Raw genomic sequence first — 19,045 nt, forward strand, 5'->3', positions numbered from 1 at the left:
CTGTGTTTTTCGATACATCCATGATAGAAGAAACTCGTGGAATCCCGGATCATTTACGCGTGCAGCAGATCCCTAAAAAAATTTCCAATAAATATCGAAACATCAACTGCGACAATATGTACTACACTGACGGATCACTTCTTGATGGGTCCACTGGCTTCGGTATTTTCAATAACAATTTAACCGTCTCCCATAAACTCGATAATCCTGCTCCTGTTTACGTCGCAGAATTAGTTGCAATTCAGTACACCCTAGGGATTATCGAAAAAATGCCAAAGGACCATTATTTCATCTTTACGGACAGTCTCAGTTCCATTGAGGCTCTCCGATCGATGAAAGATGTTAAGCACTCTCCGTATTTCCTGGGGAAAATACGGGAACATCTGAGTGCTTTATCCGAAAAATCGTATCAGATTACCTTAGCGTGGGTCCCTTCTCACTGCTCGATACCGGGCAATGAGAAAGCGGACTCTTTGGCTAAGGTGGGCGCAACAAACGGTGGAATTTATGAAAGACCAATTGCCTTTAATGAATTTTTCTCATTTGTACGTCAGAATACGATCATCAGTTGGCAAAATGCTTGGACCAGAGGGGAACTGGGAAGGTGGTTACATTCCATAATCCCCAAGGTGTCGACGAACCCGTGGTTCAAGGGGTTGGATGTAGGTCGGGATTTCTTTGCGTGATGTCCCGGCTTATGTCCAATCACTATAGATTTGACGCGCATCTCCGTCGTGTTGGGCTCGGGGAAAGTGGTATCTGTGCCTGTGGTGAAGGTTATCATGACATAGAGCACGTTGTTTGGTCATGCCCTGTACACCGTGACGCCAGGTCTAAATTAATAGCTTCCCTGCAGGCCGAAGGTAGGCAGTCGGCTGTTCCTGTTCGTGATGTCTTGGCGAGCCGTGACCTATCCTACATGTCCCTTATATACGTTTTCCTGAAATCCATCCACGCCCCAGTTTAGTCCTACCCCCTTCCGCCCGCATCCAGCCTAACGACAAGAACACGTTAAGACCCCGGATCCGGAAACAGCAATCAGACCCGCACGATACTCTCAAGGCCCGAGGGAGACAACCCAATATGCCAGTCCGTAATATCTTGGCCCAGCAGCGGAACATGTGCTTACCTATGGCAATGAAAACCATCATACAGTAAACCAGTGCTTTTAATGCAAAATATTATAGCTTTAAGTTAGATTTAGTTTCAGCTCGTAGTCGGCAGCGAGGATAAAAAATTTGCTTTTAGTTATTAAGATACTTTAGAAAGTAAGCTACTAGATATAATTGGCGCCGTTAAACATTAAATTGTATTTGTGCCGTGTCAAATAAATTATAGATGAACAAAAAAAAATACCTTAAACAATAAAAAAAAACAATAATATTGAAATTTCATGAAAACTCTTCAGGTAACTAGAAAGGGTCATCTGAGCTTGTCTGTTCTCCTCAGAGAAACACTACCGTGTAGAATAATTATCTTTCACTGCGGAAACAGCTATTCTTACACTGGTGAGCAAATCGACGCACTTGCTTGAAGAGAGCAGGGAATCGTGTGTATCGTGAGCATGCAAAAAAAAAAAACATCTGAAATATCTCTCCAAAGAGATAATAAACTGGTGTGAGCTTTCTCACGCTTAGTAGCTACACAACGAAATTCTCTGCAGTGCTTTTACTTGTGTCTCTTAGGCATTCATCAAATGAGAGGATCATCCGGGTAGAAAAGAAAATTGTGTTGTTCGCTCGTCGCGCATGTTTGCTCTTCGAATTAATCTCAGCAGTGTAGACCGCGGCGTACTTCCGTGTATTCTCCCTAGAGTGATTCACCACTCTTGTTTCGCTCAGATGTGCTGTGAGCAGCCAGTGTGTTTGTTCTTCTGCGAGGAACAGAAACAGCACAAAAGAGAGAAAAAAGTGTAGACAAAAAGTAAACGGTGAATATTCACTCTGTGCTTCTCGCATTTGGAGAAGTATGCTAAGCCTGGACTCATCGATATTTTTGTTGTCTTAATCGTCCAAAAGTCGTCGAAGTAAAACAAAAATGGTTTTAAAAGTATCATTCAAACACGGATTTTGAAAAACTACTGAAAACACACAAAAATTTTTGTTAGAAACATCTGAATTCTCAAAATCAAAATGTCATAAGAAACGACAATCAGAAGTCGTTCTCGAAGTAGGCAAAATCAAAAAGGTTACCAAATACGTATACAGAGACAACAAATAGATCGCCTAAAAACAATCACAGAAAAAAAAAACTAACGTTTTTATTTAGTGTATAAAGTAAAAGCTTCCGTTTTTTTTTATAATTCGAGACTTTATTGTAAAAAAATAGTAACATGCCTATTCCTGAAAATATTGCCTACCGCTAGACAAACTTTTTCCCTATCTTTCGGAATACGAATACCGTGTCGAAATTACAGCACTTCGAAAAGAAACAAAATGTTGGTCATCCAGGCCATGCTTAATTAATCAGCAGAGATTGTAATCGGATGGAGCGATGTTAGGAGTAAGATTCTACTGACATCGCTTCATTCGATTATAACCTCTGGTGGCCGAGCGTTGTCGTGCAAAAGAAACACTTTTTTGCGTCTTATAGATATAGCGCTTCTATGATGGTTTCACCACCAATTTTGCGTCCTTCGCTGTCTATAATTGAAATCGCCGTTTTTGTTGCATTGAAACCACTCACGAAAAGTTCTTTTACTTATGCAGTCTTCACCATAATGCAGTCTTTCAAGCTACAAAACAAAAAGGGCCAATCAATAATTAACAAGTGTGATGATTTGTAGTTGTTGGCTAATACCTCAAGTTCATGATAAGGTATTTCCGTTGTGATGAAAACGGCGGTTCTCAATTTTCACACCTAATAACTTTTTATTTTAAATAAAATCTTTGTTAATTAATCTAAACACATTCTATTTTATAGAATAGAAAAAATTAAAATCAAACCATCAAAAAATAGACCAAAACACAAAAAAAAAAAAATTTTTATGTATGAATACATTTTGAGGCCAATAGTCTCAGTGATAAATGCAATATAAAATATTTTAAACGGAAAGTGGATGTTGAATGGTGAAAGAACAGCAACTAACTGTTTAAATTTGATTCTGTGAACTCATATTTATTTCCCTAAATTTTATAGTCAGTCGAAAGAAAGCTTTAGTAGAGAGATATCGTACGCGTACCTATTATTTGGGCACTTTTTATTTGAGAGTCTGCCACCGATTAAATATTTGGCAGCTTTGAACAGATATTTATACATTGCCTTTGGAACTCACTTTAAAACGCCACTAAGGTCACTGTTGTATTGTGAGCCAAATAAAATAATATTGAAGGGTGTCGACCTGGAAACCTGGAAAATCAAGGAATGCCAGCGAATTCGTTTTTCGATCAGAGAAATCAGGGAAAACTGGAAAACAATCAGGAATTTCTTTTTAACGGAGACACGATTCTTTATCAACGGCTCTTTAGAGCCAAAATAGTTTTTTAGCTTAAAAGGCCAATGCGGTAACTTTAGTTTCATATCCGATCGAACACTTTCTTCACTGGGATTGCAGATTTGCGTTCATCTGATTTTGAAAACTTTTTCGTCAGAATTGAGAATGAATTGAGAATGACTTGAGAAATAAAGCTCAACGTTACTGGTGTAGACTGGAAAAATCATATGAAAAGAGTTTTTCAAAGTGAAGCGTGTTTCTTTCTATCAGTTATATTCTATTTCTATAGGGCAGGCAATTGAAAATTCGTTCAAGAGGCCTAGAGCCACCCCTGCCGGACTTATTGTTTTAAACTATCAAACAAGTCAATTGATACAGGCAAAATAATTGGTAAGCATTGTTCCCTATTATTGAGCAGAAGCCTCACTCAATATTGAAAAAAAAGCTGAAAAAATCAAACCTACGCATAATTTACGGTGAAATTGATCAGGAAAACCACTGGAACGATACTGTTCTTTTTTGTTGATGTTTACAGAACGCGTGTTGTGAAGTCATCGCTAACATCAAACGAACTGCAAATTTACGTTTTTGCGCATTTTTTGTCAGTTACTCTTTCGGCCACAATTCATCCGCCACTGATCAATAAACTAACCTTCCTCTATTAACTGTATATATTATATTTTTTCTCAATCGAATGTATCAACGAATCAATCCGAATCTAAACCGATCGTTGACCAGTTTTGTCGTATAGAGACAATAAACAAAATAAAAAAAAACTCCCGCCAAACAAGCAATCCGTAAAAAAGGTGAATAGAGTTTTGCTAACGCAAATGTGCAAGCAATTGTACCTCTATCACGCACTCAATTCTGGAGGTTAATGCATAAATATTTCATCTGAGAATCATTTATGTCTATTGCAGCATAGAATTTCTGAACCATTTTTTTACTTAATCCATTGCTTGTGAATGGTAAAATAATTTAACATAATTTTCAATTTCAAAAAGTTCATTTAGCGTATTTCATATTTACTACCTTGGCAGCCTATATTTGGAACACTGGCTCCACGAATGCGCCCCGTCATTATCAGAGGAAAGGGAAATTAATCACCAACAATACAATTCCTGCAGTCTGCAACATCGAACGACCTCCAGGCAGCATTCCATAACTCTGTTATGGCTAGAAACTCAACACCGCTTAGTTGTACCGCCAAGTGTTGATCGAAAAGAAGTGCCAAAACGACTAAATACTTACGCTCTGGCAGTGCCAGTTGAACGGATGTCATAATCAGCCTGCGCTTATCGCAATTCTAGCAGGAAGAACTAGCTAGGCTCTCTTGTTGAGCGCAGCCCCACCCAACCCTCCGAGGCAGTCCTTGCAAGCACGGTGCAAACATTACTGCTGGCAACGCCTCCGACGCCTTGTCCTTGATGAAGAGGACGATTAAAATATCCGGTACATCCTGTTCCAGCTAAAGTTTCCTTCAACCATGACCCTGTTGTGCGGAATGCCAATCCCAACAGTATCCTGCCACAGCCAGGGCGCACTGTTTGCGCTTCGAACCATTATCGCCTTGGCTTGCTGTTGTTGTTATTGTTGATGTCACCCAGCGTTATCCAATCGAATGTGGGAAAAATGGAAAATCAATAATTTCCAGTGAAACAGTTCGTCACAGCAAACTCCTCGTTCATTCTCTCTTTCTCGCTCTCGTGCACGTAACAGGCCAAAAGAGCAGTCCTCCGGACACGGTTCGGAGGCGCACTATTAATAGCTACGACTGTTTCGAGCTGCTGCTGTTGCTGCTGCTATGCGGAAACAGTGCTACTAATTGCGCATCTTCAACGGTATGCTGCTGCATAGTGTTTCAGGAGATCTTCTTCCGGTCAGGACAGGAAAGCTGCCATGATTGGAACGATGAAACAGGAGGGGGAGGCGATTGGCAACTAGAAAAACGCGTGCAGACGCCGACAGTTTCAGGTTAATCTGTGAATGTGTGAATGTGAATGTGTGCTTTCGATCTTAAGGGGAAATAAATGAAATGTTATGAAACTTAGCACAATTTTAAATTTATTACAGTTACATATGAGGATCTAATCTTGGGTCTACTTTCAAAAATATTTCTCTGCGTTTTAGTTATCTTTTATTCGAATGAACTGGATAATTCACCAGTAGCTTAACGATTGATCGACGACAGTTCAAATTATGAGAATATTATGTTTACCGACATAAGAACTATTTGATATGATAAGAGAAGTGCTGCACACTGTATATAGTTAACTAGTACTGCTTTTTATTTGTTAACGGGTACTTCAAATCTTTAAATTCATTCGTCTCCGTTATATTGTTAACAGTTTTCAAATTTCCTTGGGCCAAATTGACGTGCTGAAAGTAAAACGTATTGTGTGTGAAACTCTCTGTCTGATTTACAGCCTGCTGCGAATATCCATTTTGTGTATTAGTCTTCAATCATAGCTTAAAACAAACCACAAATCTAAGCCACCCACTAACTTTCTTTTTCTCTATTTCCTCCATTGCAGAATTCCGTTAGACCTTCTAGAAAACCACAGCGTTCAACTTTCGCCAGTTCCCGAATTGGCATCGACCATATCCACACTCGGAATGGGTACTTCCGGCGTTCGATTACACAGTCAATGTCGCTAATGACGTTATTCTTACCAGCGTTATCGTCACCGCAATTACATTATTGCGGTAGTGCCACAGCAACAAACCTTCGGCTATTACAACTAAATGCGAACTGCTCCTCCACTTCCGGGAAAGATTAAAACCGAAACTCCTCACACGGTGTTTCAACGGATATGCAACTTCCAGTCAGTGAATCAACCGAAACTTGACTGCCAGCCAAGTGCGTGTTTTATCGGCTTGTGTGCGTGTAGAGGCTCTTCGAAGAGAATTCGTTGTACAGCGGAAGACGGAAACTTGAAACTAAGGTAGCCATCTCTGCTGTTGGAAGTTCAGAGCCTGTGTTAGTGTATGCGGTTTCGCGCTTTGGCCGGAGAATCATTCGCGGTTCCGCCGGTTTCAAACGTTCGTCTGACCCCAAAAATAAAAAGAAGGAAAGCAAGTGAAAAGCGAAAAGTGCGCATTTTGTGTGTATGTGATTAACCGGAAAACTGCTCCGAGCGCGCATTCAAGAGTGATTCAAATCTGTTTCTGTCTGGCAATTGGCCCAAATTCGCGGGGCAGCTGGGTATGTGGGCATCTGTTGTTATCGTTTGTTGTATAATCAAAAAGTAAAGCTCCTCACTGAACGGATAGTTCCGAGTTGCGAAATCAAGCGAGCCCCATTTAGGAGCGATTTACAGTACAGCGATTATCTTTTTTCCTACAACTCGATCTATAGCATCCGGTAGTGTGTCAAGCGTTGCGTGGCACAACAACAGGCCAAACTGACGGACGTCAAGATAGCTGCCGTGTCAGCCACAGTGAGCGCCAGCACAGCCGTCAGCAGCAGCATGTCGGCCACGATGAGAACTACCCTGCAAACGGTACCGGAGTCGCTGCCGGCCGACCATGTCACGAATGCCGCCCCACCGGTTCAGGGCGCTACCCAGACCGAGTCGTCCGTCAAATCGCACTCGCACGCCACGGCCGCCGCCGCCGTCAAGAACCGCTCGTCCTCTAGCAAGGTAAGTGCTGCGTTTAGCAACATCTTTTGAACACTCAATGAAAGTAAGATCTGTTCCATCGGTGATTTGGATCCATGGGGTGGCGTTAAATCGTGATCTACGTGTGTTGTTTGTATTCAGTACTGCGCTCACAAGCGCCGTTCTCTGGTGTGCGGGTGCTGGGTTATCGTTGTCAAGCTTTACGATTGTTGTTTTTGACCGACTCTAAGTTTCATCAATGCTGAATATGTATTTGTTGTTTATTAATGTTGGGTTTCGATTCGCGACGACTACTGCAAAAAAAATTATCGTTCTCTCCAATATGCTCAAAGCAACATCATATCGGATCCCAATGCTGAATAATTGTGCTATTTTTAAAATTTGTGTATTTATCGTTATTTAAAAACGTATTACAAAAATGTTTAGTAATACTATGTTTGTTTTAGGAACCACGGAAAAGAAAAAATCTTAATTTCTTCTCACATTTCACGACGAATTGAGGCAATTTTTAACATGGTTTAAAACGTAATTCTCCGTGAAGTGTTTACTGTATTACAAACCTTGAAAGATGACCTAACTGGCGTGAGATGACATTGTGACGTAGATCCAAGTGATAAGTTTTTCAAGTAACAACGAAAAGGAAGATACCAAAAGATAGGTCTTCGCATAATGAACAAATTGGCACATTGGTCCATTTTCGAAAAAAATGGCACTTACGTCACTTTGTCATCTCATGGCAGCTAAGTGGTAAGAAATATGCTACAAACAACTATGATTATTGATCCAGGTTACTATGTACGGTAAACACAATTCGCTTTCTAACAACCGATTCATGTTAATTATAACTTACAGCGATGATCATAGTTATTTCTAGCCGAATAGTCTGTCTCTCTTTTGCCATTTTTTTTTGTCTTTCCGATTTGTTTTATTTCTTTTTTTAGCTGTGGTTGTTCCCTTAAAACGATTCGGGGACAAATGTAATTCGAATCACAATTTCAAGTATTTGATAATTGCCACTTCTTTGTTGTTTCTTGATCCGACCACAAAATATCTACTGAAGCGTTTTTCAATTGATTGACCTCCACTATGGGGGCTCTTACTCTCGCCACTTTTTAACTCTACTTCATGTAATCGAATAAACAAATGTTAACATTGTCCCCCATTCACTAGAACTACATATTGGTGTCATATATTCTAATCTAACGGGTGACAACAAAAATTCTGCAATTTTAGTACTGTTGTGAAAAAAAGTAGATGTATCCAAAAAAACACTGATTTATATTTTACGAAGATACATTCATTATTAACATAAAATATTATTGAACATTCGAGAAATGTCCATAATCGGCTTTCCGACGAAGCTTTTCCATGATGCCAGAACAAGAGCGATGTACGGCCTTTTCGAATGAACCTTTTGATTTTGATCATGCATGAACAATCAATTTTGATCATGCAAATTTTGATCATGCATAAACAAAACAAAGAAATACTGGTATATACAATAGATCAGGAGCTTACACATACATACTCTTACTTCTCTATGAGCGGTTTTGTTGTGGAGTAAGAGTGCAAAAAACTCCAGAACTCTATTTGTCACCCGTTAGAGTTTGTCAGCATCGATTTTTATGTTAACACATGAAAATCCGATGAACACAAACATCCTGCGAAAAATGGTTCGAGCCTCATACACTGTTTCCAAAGCTACAAAAACTTGATCGAAATTGTTTTGACCGAAAAAAAAGTTAGAGCTGTAGTGTCAAAGTTTTCAAAATGATTATACCTCATTTTATAGAAGATACAATTTTGTGATTAATCCACATAAAAGTAAAAAAAGGAATTTTAGTTTTTTTTCATGTTTGCATATAAAAATCCACTTTGTTCTGCAAAGTATGGTAAATTTTAAAATAGACAACGTTGCCGAACCATACCTCTATCTGCCTATTAGAATGAACTTTTGGGGAATTATCCTACAATATATTTTTTCAACAACTTCATTGTGATTTTCTACAATTTTCCAATGTGCTACGATGTTGCTTGCTATAACAAAATACCAAACTTTATCACAAGAAAGTGTATTTTTATTTCTTGTATACCTTTAGTTACTAAAGATTTTGATTGAAATCTGCACATTTTTTACAAAGCTGCAAAAACGTGATCGAAATTAGTCTGATCCGAAAAATTGATTTTAGAGCCGCAGTGTCTTTAGCAAAATTCTTTCATTAATACATACCTTCTGTTCTGTTAATTTTTCGAAATGTTTGAATTTTGGGAATTAATGCGAACTCTTTGAATTCTGTGAACTACGAATGAATTTTATAAATTCATGAGTTCGCTGAATTCTATTAGTTCTATATTCATATAATTTCATGAATCATGGTTATTCTAAAAATTCTTAGAATTGTGAATTCTGAGTTTTATGAAATACACGTGTTCTATGAGCTCTGTGAATTCCATGTACTAATAATTGTTCTGAATTCTATTAGATCCGCGAATTTAATAAATACGCGAATTGTATTAAATGCGTAGCTAAGTCTATTTTTTTTTTTTTTTATTTCATAGAAGTTACAATTTTTTTATTAGACCCCCTAAAAGTGAGGAACGAGTTTTACATCTCTCAATTTTGCATATAAAATCCACTTTATTCTATAGCAAAGTTGTGGCCCATAAAATAAACAACTGTGCCGATGACATCATACTTTTATCTGCCTACTAAAATGGAATTTCGTGGAGTTTTTTATCGCCCCTTGGAATCAATTTTCAAAACATAACTTTTCATAATGATTTTCTACTGTTATGCCATTGTGAAATATAACAAAATATACACTTTTACCGGAAAGAGTTTATTATAATCTTATATATTTCTTAAGTTATTGCAGAATGTTATTGAAATAATGCACAAATTTACTAACAGATATCTACACATGTTCCACAAACCACAAACAAATGCCTATATCTGGAGTAAATGATATTTGAATTATACTTTGATATAGAAATCGTTTTGTCTACGAATATTTACGGTTTTTTTGTAGATATCTGTTAGTCAATTAGTGCAATATTTTAATAAAAATCCTCAATAACTAAATAAATATAGGAAATTATTACTTTTTTTCGGGGAAATTATGTGTTTCAGCACATTGTGGAACATTAAAAAAATCAAAAAGTTATATCGAAAAAATTGAATATAGGGAGCATTCTGCAGAAAACTCCACAGAAATAGATTTGAATAGGCAGATAAAAATATGGTGTTTTCGGCAAAGTTGTTTATTCTAAAATGTACCTCAACATTGCCGAAAAAAAGCGGATTTTCATATTCAAAAATGAGGAATAAACACGAAATTGTTTCTTGCTTAAAATTGAGCGTAATTAATAAAAAAACTTTGCTGAAGACACAACAGCTCTAAAATCAATTTTTTTAGTCAAAATAATTTCAATCACGTTTTTGCAGCTTCAAAAACAGTGTGCCATGTTAGGGGGGAGAATGTTTTTTGATGAGTTCTGTTATCATAAAAAAATCTTTTCATTTTAGGAATTAATGCGAGTTCTTTGTAAATTTCAGGAGTTTAATGAATTATATGACTTTATACATTTGTTGTATAAGTTCTCGAACTCTATAAGGTCTATATTCATATAATATAATAATGTAATGAAACATAGTAATTCTATGAATTCTCAAAATTGCGAATTGTGAGTCCTATGAAATACACGTGTTCTATGAGTTCTGCGAACTTCATGTACTAATAATTGTTTAAATACAACGAATTAAATGAATTCAACGTATTCTATTAAATGCGCAGCTGAGTTCTCACTGTTTTTACTTGTTTATTTTGAAAAAAATTAACCTATAAAGTATTTAAAATATAGCTAATCACCAGCTTCGACTTTGACTCATCTTTCTGGCTATCCAATCAAGCCATTTTTCGATGTCTTCATGTAAGCAGAACTGTTGATCATCTAATCCATGTGCCATCGAACTAAACAAATAATAATCGGAGGGCGCAATATATGGATAATTTGGGATGATTTCCCATTCAAGCGTTCCTATGTCAACTACTTTGACAGTATGAGACCGAGCGTTGTCATGCAGTAGAATCACTTTTTCATGCCTCTGCTCGTATTCTGACCACATTCTTGCGTAGTGCTCGGCTTAATCGCATTACTTGAAATCGATACCGTTCCTCAGCGATCATTCGGTTTCAACAGCTCATAATAAATCTAGAGAAACATTTCCAAAGGTCCTATCTGCTTTGATCGATTTTTTGATCGATCACTTTCATTCAATCACCACAACCTATTAAACACCTTTTACGGCACTTTATTTGCACAAGTTGATAGCGGAGGGATAACTCTAGCCTTCTGAACAAAAACCACGCTTGGGAGAGTTACTAAAGCTGAACCATTATCAAAATAAAAAGACGCTCCGGAAAAACGATAAAAGCAGATAGGACCTTTTGAAATGTTTATCTAGAAATAACACCGGCCAGGTCCCACCAAATATACAGAATAACCTTCACAGCGTGTATATCTGGCCGAGCGACTACGTAGAACTATGACCGGGCAGTCCTCATGGCTCATGGCTGGTTGCTGAAATGAATCCATTTTTCATCACCTATTATGATGCAATGCGGGAAATCTTTCTTGTTTGCCGCTGGTTACGGAAAAACACCATACAACGTCCCGTAGTCTCAAATCATAGGGAACCCAAATTCGTTGTTTTTGAATCTTTCCCAAAGCATGCCATCGTTTGGAAATGGCTTGGCGAGTAACTTCTAACACCGAGATAAGCTGGGTCTGCGTTTGGCATGGATCCTCATTGAGTAATTTCTCCAATCTAGTGAATGCGAAGGTTTTTGGGCTTTTTTCACGCGGGAAGTCATCGAATGAAATGTGAGACGAATTTTTTCAAACCTCTTTTAGGTTCAACGGTTTCAGAAATCTTTGGTTGTACAGAATTGTTGAAACCTGATAAAAAATCTTGTTTTTACCCATATAAATTATAAACATTAACACTAAATTTCAATTTACAATGAGTTATTTATTAGAGAAATTTGAAGTTAGGCCGTTACAAATTTTATTTTCATTTTATGTCACCCCCCCCCCCCCCCTTCAAAAATCTTGAATATTGGAAGGGGAAGAAAAAAACAGCTTAAACCGTTTTGTTCATTTTATTGGTTTTCCGACAGCATAAATGCTTTATTTAGCCACAAACAAGTCCAGTGACAGCGAGAGTGTCGTCAAAAGGCAAGCGAAATAAATACTAATAATAATAATAATAAAGTGTTATTTTTCAACATTTATTTGAGTGCAAGTTACAAACGTCATAACTTGCACACAAACTTTGATCAAAGATATTTCTTTTTTTTCGTCTCGGTGTTATTTATTTTTTGCCACCCCCTTTGCTAACATTGATAACCTTGGACATAAAAAGAATTCGAAATTTGTATCAGCCTTATTACTAAACACTGTTAAAAAGTCCTGAAAATTACAAAATAAACACAAATTTTTTTATTATGGCAAAAAAAGTTTAATTTTGTAACATGAATTCTCACTTTCAATTCCTACAATTCCGATTATTAATTGAATAACTAAACTTCCATGATGCAACATGATTCTAAAAATAATTTCAAATGATAAACTGCCGTTCCAATCATAGAAGTCCCATGTTCTACACAAACCTTATGCACGCTGGGACAGCTATGCTTGGAACGGCAGTAAAGCTCTTAGTGATTAACTTTGAAAATGCATCCGTTGTTGAGATATTTTATAATTAGTTTTGGCAAATTTCAGTTTATTGTGGAAATACGCTTTTTGTGACTTGATTATCATTCTTCAGCAACATGCATTGATTAATTGAAATGTACGTTCAATATAATTTCATTCTTTGTTAGCAAAGAAATTGGATGGATAATTCAAAATTGCGCTCATCTACGTTGCACTTTTTTATGCTGATTGCTGAAAAATATCAGGGAAAATCAGGGAATTCAATTATGAACGGTTTTTCGCCAACCTGAATATGATATTTGCGGTAATTTCAAAGCATAAAGCTCTTAATAAGTAACTTCCTGAATGCATCCTGTTTAGAGATAGTTCAAAATAAAGTTTGAACAATTTGTTTTTTTTTTATTAAAATACACCTTTTTCTTAAGTTACTCGAGGCTCTCCAGTAACACCCATATTACTACATACATTAAAGATTACTGTTTGTTCTATATAAAAAATGTTACGTGAACGAAAATAATAGTTAGAAATTCTCTTTCTCTTCTCTTTATTTTGTAACTTTTCTCATTTATAAGAATGAAGAAAGAATTCATTGCTAGCAAAGCCAAAAGAAAAACAAATAAAATATAAAACTGATAAAAACATTGTTCGAGAGCATTAAATGAGCATGTAATTTATCTGATGGATGTACAATAAAACTGTTTCTTTTGTCACAAATTCGGTGTGTTAGCATTTCCTCAGAATTTAATAGGCACTGAATTTTCATATCATATATCAAGGGTTCTTCCGATTTGGTTCTTACAGCTTAAAACACACAAACAACGGTGTAGCACTCGTTTATTTCCGGGGAACTGCACAGTGAAAAAAGGCTAATTTCCACATTTTACTCGTTGCATCAAGGATTTTAAAATTAAACAATTCAACATTTACGCTCTGTGTGACAGCAGCATTTCGTGCTATGTCATTTATGCGCGAAAACATGGCCTTGCGAAACGAACGCCACGGACGCGTATAAAAAACGAAAAAAAAATCTGTTCTTGAAAACATTAACTGTTTTTTGCGCTACACAAGAACCCGAACGAAAGCGTGATGATAGAGCGTATGTGCTGTGTTTCAGTTTATCTGTGTCGTTGTTTGAAACTCAGCACACGTACGTGATCACCGTCCACCGTTCCGGAGCAGTGATTGATAAATAATCCAACAATCCTATTAAACTGCCCATTCGTGTATGTAGCAAATCCTGTACACCTGTTTCCAGCTTGTTATTTACTGGCCTTATCCTTTTCTGCCGGTTATTGCGTGTATAATACGTTTTATAATATATACAATCAAAAATAGAATTTATTATACCGACCTGCTGCTGGTGCTTACTGGTCAGACTTGCATGTTTCCCTCGCTTGCACCGTGAGCATTATCCATCCGTTCGGTTCACATGACCCAATTCGCTTCAAAGGTCGTGCAGATTGAACCACGTTACTGCAGTCAGAGTCTGTGCACACTTGAACTTAGAAATTTCAAGCAAATTCAACGCAGAGAACCGTCGTCGTCCTTGTTCTCTGACCCTTTATGTCCTTCCAATTAACGCGATTTATTATACAGTTTTTCCGCCCCCGTAACATAAATCTCTTTTTTGCCCGTTCGATAGGAGGATCAAGCCCACGAAAGCAGCTTACCGGCAAATGACAAATCCCATCAAGGACGAATGATTTTTTTTTTATTTTATTTTTCAATCTTTCCGCTCCAAAGCAAAAACCTTGTAGTGCACTTGGAACAGCCGGGGTAACGAGGAAATCCGAAACTAACGCCCTCTTGTGCTCTAGCGATTCGCGTCCGCCCTTCGTTACGATCCAGTAAACCGTCGACGTCGATTGCATTACTTCCGATGGCAGCATTTTCCAGCAGCAGCTTTTGCGACTTTGCTTGCTCGCTTCGTATCCGAATCAATGAGCTAACTAACGTGAATAGAATCAATCAATATGTGTGTGTGAGTGTTGCGACTCACGAGAGAGTACTGCCTTGCTACCCTTGAGCCGGTTGATGAAAAGACTGTTGACTGGCCCAATGTAGTAAGGATGAAAAATTTTCTCCATCATAACTGCAATATGGCCATCTGTGATGAATACTCAATATTTAGTGCTGTCGTTTGAATGAGAGATGAATCTCGTTGAAGGGGGGCAAGTGTAAGTTGTATTGTAACTTTAATTGAAATTTCATGCCGAAAATCGCTCATTCGATGCTAGCAGACCCTACTGAGAGATACATCGATAATGGATTCGAATCGTTTTAATGAAGACTGATTACTAAGTCATCATAATTTCGAGACTTGTGTGTAAACAACATAACGGTAAACAGTTTTGCGATGACATTGTTTATAGAGGATCAATCCCACGAATGGAAGTTTAACTTAGTTAAAATATATGAGGCTTTTTTTCTAGGGAAACGAAAAATTGATTACCGGCGTAAATAAAACATTTCCGCTTAGTTAAATTTATCAACCTGAAACAACAACATGGACTTTTATTGGTACAAACTTACTGCCAAAAGCAAATTAAACCCGCCCACGGCCATCATGCGTCCAAAAACTTCCAGTTTTCTTATCTCCAGAGAATCTCGATACCAATTGAGGAAAAAAAACGCGACCCTAACCAACTAGAAGCTTTCGCTATCACCCACCGTCCCTAATTGGATAAAGGAAAACAAAGCAAAACTTTATGAACTCATCGAGTTTGTAATTTGGACCTCTGTTTCTTCTCTGTCGATTCTCTGTGCTGTTCGCATCAATCTTGGCGCGGAATGACGTAACAACACCATCGTCATTGTTACTCATCGCCTAGTGCTCGTGTTATCACAAAGGCCGGCTGCCGACTCGAGATATGAAGAGAGATGCTGCTTCTTGGCTGTACAGCAGCTGTCAGTCAGCAGAGTTGTTGATGTGAACAATGTTGTAGTGCGTATTACGATTAAATAGAGCAAACATCGGTAATTGTTTCGCTGCGAGCTTACTTTTGAGTTGAGGATGGAGCAGAAAGCGCAGCGAGGGATGCAAAGTGGATCATTAGTTCTGAAATTTAATTTTGTTGGATTGGCACGATACAGCCAATTTTTGCAGCCAATTGCCTTTCAACGCTTGAAATTTGTAGTTCGCTACATTTGCCACTTTGGTGTTTGAGAGGGAATTAGACTGTCGACTTTTGAAAATATATTCAGAGCGAAACGAATTGAAACGTATAATAGTTGGTACTTGATATAAGAAGTGCTCAAAGTATTTTTCGATTCTTAAGGGGTGTCCAGAGAGTGTGTATTTGATTTTTGCGTTGTCATGTCATGTCATCAATTTGATAATAACATTTCATTATTGCGGCCAGACTTCCTGAAATCTCGCTCGCACAAAGAAGAGACAGTGTGCTTTGCGCTACTAGTCTCGTTTCTCATTCAGTCGCTTCGTGCTGTGTGCAGCGTGCGAGCGAGAAAACTTACCATTCGTACGAGCCATGTCTCGTCGCATGGGAATTTTTATTGCGACGTACACGAAGATATCTCGTCTCTCAACTTAACGAGTGCGGTGCATGGGCGTCGCGTACTTGAGACAGCTTGCGTGCAAATTCTCGTGAGCTCGTCTCGCGAGCTTGCCTCGCATGTTGCTTTGTGCTAATGGTGCGAGAAGGAAATTGATTTTGCGCAGAAGGAAACAGGCAGGGGATTTTATGTTTTTTTCATTTACGGTGTTATAGCAGCATGCATCAAAACACCGTTAGAATTATCAATGATATAACCTAGTTCATTCATTTATCAATTCAAAATTCTATGATTAATTCATCCGACTTTTGTTAACATGAAATAAGAACGTTTTGTTACTATACTTATTATGCTAACGGTACGAAAATGCACCGGATGCAGAGTGTTACGTTGGTTAACAGAAGTGTTCCTTTCGTCGGTTTAGATGTCATTGACTATCTTATGATCGAACTCTGTTTTGTAGTTCTAAGGATAAAAAATGTGGTTTGAAATTACAACATAAGTTTTTCGGGAGTTAAAAATAGTAAAACCATTGAAATTGTTTATATTTTCTAGTACATGTTGATGTTGGATAGAATTTTCGAATTGAGTACACTAAAGTCGCTTTTTATGCGGGGGATACATGCCGCGTAAAAAACCGCGTAATTTCCGGAATCCGCGTAAAAAAAACCCGCGTAAATTCTGCAATCCGAGTGAAGAGGAACCGAAATCCGCAAGAAAAAAAAAATACCGCGTAAATTCCGGAATCCACGTAAAAAAACGCGTAAAAGCGACCTTAGTGTATAGCTATTGCAAATCAGGTTCTGAAGGTTCGTGATAATCTGATCGTAGTAATATAGTTTTATGAATTCTTCCGATTAATACACCTTCAGAAGGGTCTGACGGCATATATCGTATGTAGGTACGGTAGGCAGCCTATACACCAGAGAGACGCAGAGACACTCACCGTTAAGGCAACTGTCAACATCAAAACGGATAACGGCAATGCAAAATTATACAGCTCGCCCGTTTTGATGTTGACAGTTTCCTCAACGGTGAGTGCTTCGTCATTTCTCTAATATACAGTTTCACTAAGGTACAGTACGGGCGTCTCGCTCAGTTCGTAAAGCGATAAGACAACGTGTGGTGCGCCGCAGTCTCTTACCGAAGAAAAAAAAGAAAAGAAACCTCTCGTCGTTTCAGCGCGTGTACAGGAAATCTGTGTACACGAGAAAGTCTCACGAGCTGTAGCGCACGAGCTGTATCAAGTATGTACAGTACGGGCGTCTCGCTCAGTTCGTAGTGCGATGAAACATCGCCTTGCGCATCGCAATCCGAACCGAAAGAGAAGCGAAAGAGCAACCTGCAAATTGCATGTGACGTGTCTCGTCTCGTCACACATGCATGGAAATTCTACGAGCGAGAGAAAGATTTCTCTCGTCGCTTAAAAAAAAAACGCGTGCACGGGAAGTCTGATTGCGGCACTTGCTGAGTTGCTGACTTTGCCAGTCAAATTTAAATTTCGATAAAGTTTCCTAAAAAAGGAGATATTTGATGTCATTTTTAGAATGATACATACATAATTCAATTAGAAATCCTGTTAATTTAAATTTAACCAAAATATAGTTTTCTATCAAAATTATAATTATGTTCGATAAATATATCTACTTGATTTTAAAAATTTGTACTGTCGTTAGCTCGACCTAAATGAAAAAAGTACTGAAGTCATGCAGTCAAAACCTTTGTTGTGAATCGATTTTTGAATTAAAAATACGCAAAGTTTTACGATTTTTCGAACATAATGGGAAAGAGCGTGTCATAGACTTGTTTGCCATACTATTACTTTAGTTTGCTTAACCCATTCCCGGCGGGTGATGCCATATGGCATCACGCGACATTCAAACTTTGATCTAAGTTTGACAAATCCACTTAAAAATTTTCACAATAAAACTATTCAGTATGGTTAGAAAACAGATTGATCTTTAATATGAAATACAGTTTGTATCAATTGTGCATATGAGTAATCAGAGTTTGAAATTAACTTTTTGAATTAAAAACTGATTTCTCTTTGCCGGAAATGGGTTAACAAATAAATATTGCATGCTCCATCTTACATTTTCATGCAATTTCTTATTGAACTACTTCGAATTTTTGTGGTGGTCCTGAAAAGGACAGTTTTTTAACTGCACACTGTGTGTTTTCACGGAAAAAAAAACTATCACTTCAATATTCTCAAAGTTTCATCACCGAAAAACCGTAGCTACCAATGACCTCAATAATATTCTACGACAATAGGCTCTGTTATGATACATCGTTATTTTCAATTTTAAAAACAATTTGTGATATTTATATGGATGAAAAACATCAGGTATTCTGTTCTCATCTCTGCAATATGCACTACTTGCCATAAATTCGGAATTGTGTCACAGTTTCAACACCAAATTTGAATTGCAATTGTTTAAAAAAGTTAGCATCATCTTAGTGAGCAGATTTAAGTAAATTTATCTCGTGATTCTGATAACCTAGAGGGTTGTGTCCTTCAGCAAAGTTGTTCAGGACGTCACCCGTGGTAGGAGTGCTGTATGGTTCAGAATTCAGTTGCAACGCCAGCCGAAATGGTCATCTTAAATTTGAAAAAAAAACTCTATGCAAAATGTTCACCTGTTTGAAAAAATACGCTGTGCAAAACTTCAGCTCAATTGGACTTGAAATGGGGTGGCGCAAAACGAATGAAATTTGTGTTTGTTGAAATACGAAAAATCACCCAAGGGTACGGGAA

At 37.7% G+C, this 19,045-nt stretch overlaps 1 protein-coding gene across 3 annotated transcripts in view; it reads left to right on the plus strand.

Moving 5' to 3' along the window:
• The window catches only part of LOC129721038 (serine/threonine-protein kinase MARK2-like), a 221,366-nt gene that overhangs the window by 57,133 nt on the left and 145,188 nt on the right, over positions 1–19,045 (plus strand). For 2 of the 3 annotated variants that reach the window (XM_055673119.1, XM_055673118.1), the window contains exon 3: positions 5,968–7,077. In XM_055673119.1, the coding sequence (XP_055529094.1) occupies positions 6,904–7,077 (174 nt within the window). In that variant the 5' untranslated portion in view covers positions 5,968–6,903. The remainder of the gene's footprint in view (positions 1–5,967; positions 7,078–19,045) is intronic. The other variant, XM_055673120.1, reaches the window with a different exon arrangement.

This window comes from Wyeomyia smithii, chromosome 2, assembly GCF_029784165.1.
Source record: "Wyeomyia smithii strain HCP4-BCI-WySm-NY-G18 chromosome 2, ASM2978416v1, whole genome shotgun sequence".
Classification (NCBI taxonomy): Eukaryota; Metazoa; Arthropoda; class Insecta; order Diptera; family Culicidae; genus Wyeomyia; species Wyeomyia smithii.